The 8,296-nt window shown below is 35.5% G+C and overlaps 1 protein-coding gene across 1 annotated transcript; it reads left to right on the top strand.

Annotated features, from left to right (window-relative positions):
- The first annotated feature begins 2,588 nt into the window (after nucleotides 1-2,588).
- On the top strand, nucleotides 2,589-7,942 carry LOC143623836 (lysine-specific demethylase JMJ13-like). Its single transcript, XM_077094654.1, has 10 exons — nucleotides 2,589-2,686; nucleotides 3,163-3,493; nucleotides 3,576-3,732; nucleotides 3,821-4,040; nucleotides 4,143-4,196; nucleotides 4,281-4,701; nucleotides 4,796-5,185; nucleotides 5,271-5,743; nucleotides 7,005-7,511; nucleotides 7,558-7,942. Exons 1-9 carry the CDS (start codon nucleotides 2,684-2,686, stop codon nucleotides 7,284-7,286), a joined length of 2,331 nt encoding a protein of 776 aa, XP_076950769.1. The 5' UTR covers nucleotides 2,589-2,683; the 3' UTR covers nucleotides 7,287-7,511; nucleotides 7,558-7,942.
- The last annotated feature ends 354 nt before the right edge of the window (nucleotides 7,943-8,296 follow it).

The raw sequence follows: 8,296 nt of genomic DNA on the forward strand, positions 1-8,296 counted from the left end.
TAGATTTGAAGTTTCTCAAATGTCTCTTTAACAAATAATGTTGACTTTCCACTCGGTTGGTTGTATAATTACCAAAATTGAGATGTTTATCGCACCATGCAGACACAAATTTTTCTTTGCTAGGCTTTAACCATGTATCATACAAGTAAGAAAATAGTCCTGTAATTGTAAACACAACACGGTGAATAGAATTAAGACTTACTTGGGTGGCTCGAAGAGTATTTTTCTTCAAGTCGCTGGCAATGGTAAAGGGACGACTCCTTGGTGGGATAATTGAGTAACACTCTCCACTTACGGAGGAAGACCTCCTAGTCTTCTTCAAGTGGAAAACTTTTCTTTCGGTGCTTGGTAATATTTTGATATATGTGAAATCGACACAGTAACATTTCAGCGTCTGGGAATTGCCGTTGGCATGCATTAATCAAAGCATACTCCCTGTTTGTTAGTATGACACGTGGCTGCATACATTTGTCCAGCGTCCTTTTTATTTGGCTTAAGACCCACGTGTAACTATCTTCTGTTTCGTCACTTATAAAAGCGAAAGCTACACAAAAGGTTTTATGGGTAAAAGTTACCCCTACATTCTCAACAAATGGCAAACCGTACATATTTATCTTGTATGTTGCATCTATGAGCAACACATGCGGGAATGCATGCCAAATCGGGAACGATAATTCATGAACGATGAATAGCCTCTTCAACTTGTGAGTGGATTCATTTACCTCATGCTCATGAAGGTAACCAGCATTAGCCAGGAGTGTGAAAAGAACCTGCATCGGAGACTTGTTACTGTGGGGGGATACTCGTTGCCTTTGTTGTTCGTTGTATACGTTTTTGACTGTAGGCGCACAACGAGGGTCCTGCTTTCTCATTATTGATATAATGTTTTGGGGTCCACGTTCTGGTTTGTCCGATCCTTAATCAAAACATTTTGCGCAGGGTTCAGCCTCTTTACAAATTCATGACCCTCCATATATATAGCAGCCGGATGATTATGTGTACCACACGCAACTTTTAGTTTCCAACCATCTTCCTCTTTGTGGTACTTTGCAATCAACTGAAACGAACAGTTGATTTTCTTGGTACCAACGAGTCTGACAGTTGCCTTCCCCTTTTATACACCACCACGATCACATCTAAGAAACACATTGTTCTTGTCACCAGCAACATTTGTCTTAGACTTTTGGGCCACTATCACGTAGTCATTGTTAAGTCCGGTGTTGTACGCCCATTGCTTCAACTCATCGAAACACATAAACACCTTAAATAAGATTCATTTTTGTTAATAACAAGATAACATAATACAAACATGAATAGAAAACCTATACCTGTTCGGTTGCGAAAAAATGACTAGATTCCATAAAAACGGTGGTGAAAGATTCATCGTATTCCACAAAACTTTCTTCAAAATTATGCATTTCATCAACGAATTTATCAGTGTGGTTGGAAAAATAAATTTAGGCTGGTAATATTTTTAACAACATTTGAAAGGGATGAAAGGGGAGAAAGAAGTGAGTAAAATATACACATACTTCATTGTTAGATTTATCTCGTTCAAAGAAATAAGTGGGTAAAAAAACCCAATGAGATCACACAATTTATATGGTTGAGTGATTCTTTTTATACATAATATTCGTCTTACAATATGGTCAAAGAATTGATTGCAAGTATGCAATGTTCGTATATCATGATAGATTGATGGATTAAATGTTGAAACACATTTCACGCTTTCTGCAAAAGTAATTGTACAATTTTAAAGATTCTTCGTCATACGTTTCGTATTATTTCTTACACACTTCGTATAGATTACTTTTCATGATTTTTCAAAAACCTACATGCATATGATTTGTATTCTTTCTTATATGGTTCATATGGTTATGTTATATTTACATGCTTCGTATGAAATCTTATACGTCTCGTCTTCCATATAATACGAACTGTATACAAAAGAATATGGCTCGTATAGTTTCTATAGTATATGACTCGTATGGTTTTCCGTATGATCGTATGTCTTCCTTGATTTGACTAACTTAAGTTATTATTCCATACGCTGTGTATGTCAGCATACGTTGCGTATGAAGCCTATGATTAAATGAGAGAATAGTGTCAAATGCGCTTAAGTGGTGTATCTATAGCAGACCCCAAAGAAAATTAGATGCAGGAAAAGGGCGCGTTTGGAGGCGGCAATAAAGGGTGCGTTTGGTTGAACCAACCAACCACCACTTTCCTTCATTATTTCACTACTATTTTATTATTATTAAAACTATTTTCATTTTATAAATAAATAAAGTAGTTACAAGTTACAATTATGACAAAAATAAATAAAATACAATAATAGTAATAATAATAATAAACGATAGATATAAAATTATAAATTATCCTCTCTGTCTTCTTTTTCCGTTTCCTGACTCCATACTCTTTTCACTGTTCCTCTTTCTCTCTCTACCGCTTATTTTCCGGTTATAACTAACTCCGGTAATCCATTCCGGATATTAATCTGTGACGTCAGCAATCATTATTATTCATACATACGGACTGAACCAGTGTTATCATTGCGTTGCCTTCTGACCTACAAATTGTCCGATCTCTGCGTTTCGAGGTAATGTGGCGGAGATACATTACCAGATTGTGATTTCCAGTTGACTTTTGCTCAGACAAGACGGAGGCTTCCGGCGAGAATGATATGGTATGATTACGTCATCGTTGATTCAATTGAAATTATCTGTTTAGTTTACATTTTATTGACCTAATATCCGATGATAATAATATTATTATTTTTGTTCACTTGCGTTTGGTAAACAGTATTTGTTAGGAGTTAGTTGGTTTAACTGTTCATAGCTGGTTGACTATGTGTGTTTGAAGTTATGGAAGTCAGTTTTACTAAAATTTAGTTATATAGTGTGTACATGTGGACAGTCAATTCAAAACTTTAAGTGCACAGTCATAACAGCTTTATGTACGGGAAACTGGTTTATAGAGGACACTTTCTCTGTCTTGACTTTGTATCAAGTGATTACTAGTTATTATAACTTTGTTATGCACAAAATCTTGGTGGATTTTGCCAATTAAAACTGCCACAGTGACATATGTGTGTTAGTTTGCATAATAACTGAATATCGGTCATCATTAAGAAACTCTAGACTTACATTATGGAATTGACAGGTGGAAGGAAGGGTTTGTTCCTCAAGAGAGGACACGTTAACTTATTTGAAGCCTAAGAGGCTTCAACGGATGGGATCGGGCCCTGTGAGTGATGCTACATTTGTATCTAACCGAATGAATCGAAGCGGAGGAGATGCGCTGAGAGGTTCTGCATCTTCTGGTGATGGATTATCCAGCAATTTATCGAAGTCAAAGGTTGAAAAGTTTGACTTGAATGATCTTGATTGGACGGATAAAATTCCGGAGTGCCCTGTTTACTTTCCAAGTAAAGATGAGTTTGAGGATCCTTTGATTTATCTGCAAAAGATAGCTCCAGAAGCTTCAAGATTTGGTAATACTACTTTAAAACTTTGATGAAGATTAATGCATAATTTCATATATAATATTTTCCTCTTGAATCTTTGTATTTTCAGGTATATGCAAGATTGTATCCCCTTTAAGTGCTTCAGTTCCAGCTGGAATAGTTTTGACGAGAGAGAAAGTTGGTTTTAAGTTTACTACAAGAGTGCAACCGCTTCGTCTTGCTGAGTGGAATACTGATGATAAAGTCACATTCTTCATGAGTGGAAGGTTGATTCCCATATGTAATCTGATATAATTTTCTAAGTATGTGACATTCAGTTTTGAGACTTTGAGTAAAATGGTTTTTATTCATCAGAAATTATACATTCCGTGATTATGAGAAAATGGCGAACAAGGTTTTTGCTCGTAGATATAATAGTTCTGGATGTCTTCCTGCCACATATGTTGAAAAAGAATTCTGGCATGAAATAGCTTGTGGAAAAACAGAAAGTGTTGAATATGCATGTGATGTTGATGGCAGTGCCTTTTCATCTTCTCCAACTGATCAACTTGCAAGTAGCAAATGGAATTTAAAGGTTTTAATTTTGTTTTAGACATTTTACTTCTTGTTGCATGTTTCTTACTCTATGCATGTTTATTAATCGACCTCTTGGTTTTGTTCTGATTTTTGAATTCAGAAAGTTTCAAGACTGTCCCGTTCTACTCTACGTTTGCTTGAAACAACTATTCCGGTATTCACAATATCAAATAGTCCTCTCTTCTTTAGTTCTGTATCATTTATATCCAATTTTTAATTATTATTTGTACGTTTACAGGGAGTTACTGAGCCTATGCTTTACATTGGGATGCTTTTTAGCATGTTTGCCTGGCATGTAGAAGACCATTATTTGTATAGGTACTTATTTTATTATATAAGATCCTCATGTTGTATAGTTCTCATGTTGTTATATCTTTGTAGCATGAATTATCATCATTGTGGAGCTGCAAAAACATGGTACGGTGTACCTGGCCACGCTGTTCTGGATTTTGAAAAGGTGGTTAGACAAAAAGTGTACACTCATGACATTTTATCGACCGATGGGGAAGATGGTGCATTTGATGTTCTTTTGGGAAAAACAACCTTATTTCCTCCAAATATTCTATCACAACACGGTGTCCCAGTTTATAAAGCTGTTCAAAAGCCTGGGGAGTTTGTGGTAACCTTCCCTCGAGCATATCATGCAGGATTTAGTCACGGTATAATAATTTCCGTAATTCCAATTTAAAGAATTCTTGTATTTTCTGGTTCGGGTTCTAATACTTGTAATATATGACTATATGTATACCTTAGGTTTTAATTGCAGTGAGGCTGTAAATTTTGCAATTGGTGATTGGTTCTTATTGGGATCAATAGCTAGTCATCGATATGCACTTCTAAACCGGACACCTCTGCTGCCTCATGAGGAACTTTTGTGTAAAGAATCCCTGATTCTTCATTCAAATATGGAGCTTGAAGATCAATTTTCTGAAGATATGATATCTCACAGAAATATTAAAGCGGCATTTGTGAACTTAATTCGTTTCCAGCATCGGATTCGTTGGTGTCTAATGAAATCAGGCGAATACATGGGTGCTTCCACACATTCTCATGGAACCATTTTTTGCAGTGTTTGTAAGCGCGACTGTTATGTGGCGCATATTAACTGCAACTGCTATCTACATCCTGTGTGCCTTCGCCATGGTCTGTTAACCCGTCACATTTGACTTTTTGGTACTTTTCTTAACTGTTATTTCTAATTATGATATTGCTCAATTTTTGGTTTCAGAGTTTAAGTTACTTAATTTACCTTGTGGAGACAAATTTACAATCTCTGTAAGGGATAATATATTAGACATGGAGGCTGTAGCCAGAATGTTTGAGCAGGAAAAAGATATTGTGAATGAGGCTCAACAGCTATCTGAAACTGCTACTGACATGATTCTACTATCTAAACTGTATCCACTAACTGAACACGAAGTATATGATCCATATTGCAAAATTGGTTTTGCACCTGATTTGAATAAGTATGAGTCATGTGGTACTGATGTCTTGAACACTTCCGATGTCGGTTATTCATCAGAAAGTTTATCTTTAGTTAACCATGTTCATGGTGATAATGGTTTTTCCGTGGATGTTAAAAATATGTATCAAGAAAGTGACGATTCTGACTCGGAAACATTTAGGGTCAAACGCCGTTCGTCTTCAAAGTCAGAGCACATTAATAATCATGATTCTGCGCCTCCAGGGTTTGAAAATCAGGTAATGATTTTTTTTTGTTCATGGCATTCTCAATGTTTTCTATTGTTTATATTGCTATTATTTAATTGTTCTGAAAAGGATTTCTCTTAGTAATTTCTAGGGCTACTTAACGAACGAGCCGAGCCGAGCCGGGGGCTTGGTCGAGTTAGCCAGCCCGGTGCTGCATGGCTTGTTTATTCTTAACGAGCTGAAGTTGAGATCAAGCCTGGCTTGTAAAAAACTCAAGCCAGCTCGTTTAAATTAAATTAACGCCTAATCAATAAGTAAATGGTTACACCACGTGTCACAATTTTCCTGAGCCCAGATTTGTTTTTCCCACTTCTCTTATTTCACTCTTTCGTATTTATATGTATATATGGTAATAAAATATAAAATATTAAATGTAGTAACTTATGTGAAATATTTGATTTCAAATTTACTAAGTTATTGGTTAGTAACTTACATAATTTCAGTCATATCTTATCTCAAAGTATCATTTTATAACTTGTAAATCTTCATTACTAAGTATGTAATACTTCATCTATTCAACCTGTATAATAAATACTACACGGGTTTCTAAACTTTTATTTAATATTTAAGTAGAAATTGGTATTTAAATTAATATTAGAGTTGTCTCTAGAGTCTAGCGGGCTCATGGACCATATTATGTGCACTTTCATATAAATGAAATTGGGTTACTTATAACTTATCAATCAATCAATCATACCCAGTAAAATCCCACCGACAGCAGAGCTATAGGTAGGGTCTGGGGAGGGTGGGATGTAGGCACACCGTACCTCTATCCAAAGGAATAAAGAGGTGGCTTCCAGAGAGACCCTCGGCTCTAAGAACATGTGTATGAAGCAAAAAAAAAAAAAATTGGGCTAAACTTGAACGAAACTTATAAACATTAAAATTGGGCTAAACTTGAACGAGCTAATGAGCAAGCTTACCTTGGCTCGAGCTTGGCTCGTTTACAAACTGAGCCAGCTTGGCTCTTTCATGAACGAGCCGGTTTCGAGGGAGCCACGAGCTTTTTTGAGTATCCCTTCTAATTTCAAAAGATAGGTGCTAATAGTCTTGTAAAGGCAATGGTCAAAACAAGCTTTATGTTCTGTTTGGGTCAGGTTAACCCGAAACACTGTCCAAAAATTTAAATGAATAATTAGATATAAAATATTATAGTCTGCTCTAGCGACTTTCAAACCTTTTGACCTGAGTTGACCCTATCATAAGTAAACGGGTCAACTTTCTGACTATTGATTAACATTTGTATTCACAGGGGCTAAAAAGATTGAAGAAAGTACAACCAGAGGGATACTCTCAGCATGATTCAGCATCTGAGTGTTCCATTCACTCTACCGAAGCAAAAGAAAGTGCCTCAAGTAAAGGAGCCGTCACTCACATCTCAATAAAGTACAAAATAATGGGAAATGAAGAAGTTGTGAGCAAACACCTGGATTATGATTTGAACCACGAACCGATGCCTCTAGAAAATGGTCCGAAACGACTTAAAATTAAAGGCCCTTCGGTAATAGGGTTGGACAACACCACGTCGTTTTGAATACTAATTTCTTAGAGATTCACTTTTCTAACTTGGATGCAAACATAGTTTCTAAGTTCTAACAACACACGGAAGCAACAGCATATTGACCACTTTTTAGATGAAACGAAAGTATACTTTTCGATTAACTTCCTTTCTCATTTTCTGCAAATATTAAGGTAAGTAGTCATCATTTTAGCAGTTTCCTTCTATGTACATCTTGTTATTAATTGTTGTTTAACTCTGGTGCGATGTAAAATCACATATTCGGCTGCTTCCTTCTTGAAGGGAGTTCTTTGATTCTTTTGTAGCAAAATAAATGCAAATATTTTTTAAACAACTATGTTGCAATTGCTCATTTTTTAAATATCTTGTTGCTTTGCAAATCAAAGCACATTGTATATTCTAATGCTTGTGAATGGGGGATTAACATGTGGATACAGCTGTTGTAAGTTGCAACCAACTTGGGTTTTGGTTTGAAGGGAAGCAAGAATGTGGCTCTGGTGATTCTTTGGCTTAAAGGAAGGATCTTGTTTGCTTTTCTTTTATTCCTCTTCAAATTAAAAAAAAGAAAACAATCATTGCAACAAGTACATGCTTTTTATTAGCCATGTTAATTATTGTGTTGATTAACATACAAATTCAGTGAAATGTTTATGTTATGGAAGACCTAACTGAATGTTAGCCAGCAGCCAACATGTGTTAACTGATCTAGTAAATAGAGTTAGCTTACGTGTTGCAACTGAGTGAACAGTTAGGAAACCATTTGTAACTTCTGAAAAGTTGGGACCAAGACCTACCGTAAGTGTAAAATGAGCGTAAAAATGTAAAAAAACAAAAACAGAATAACGATACATGAAAAAGAACTTTCCCCTTTGGTACAAGTTATTATATATACAAACTTTATATATACAACTAGTTTTTGTCTCATTTCCAATATTTATATATTTGTTTGGAATTTTAATTTTATTTATTATAAGAAAGTTGATAATATATTTAGGATTTGATGGTGAAAGAGTTTCACAAATAAA

Source organism: Bidens hawaiensis, unplaced genomic scaffold (assembly GCF_021521415.1).
Source record: "Bidens hawaiensis isolate Kalapana, Puna unplaced genomic scaffold, B.hawaiensis_p1.1 tig00000369_1, whole genome shotgun sequence".
In the NCBI taxonomy this organism is placed as follows: Eukaryota; Viridiplantae; Streptophyta; class Magnoliopsida; order Asterales; family Asteraceae; genus Bidens; species Bidens hawaiensis.

Coding starts and splice junctions, on each gene's coding strand:
- LOC143623836 (XM_077094654.1), top strand. Junction 3,494..3,575: donor TCCAGAAGCTTCAAGATTTG/GTAATACTACTT, acceptor TTGTATTTTCAG/GTATATGCAAGATTGTATCC. Junction 4,197..4,280: donor TGCTTGAAACAACTATTCCG/GTATTCACAATA, acceptor GTACGTTTACAG/GGAGTTACTGAGCCTATGCT.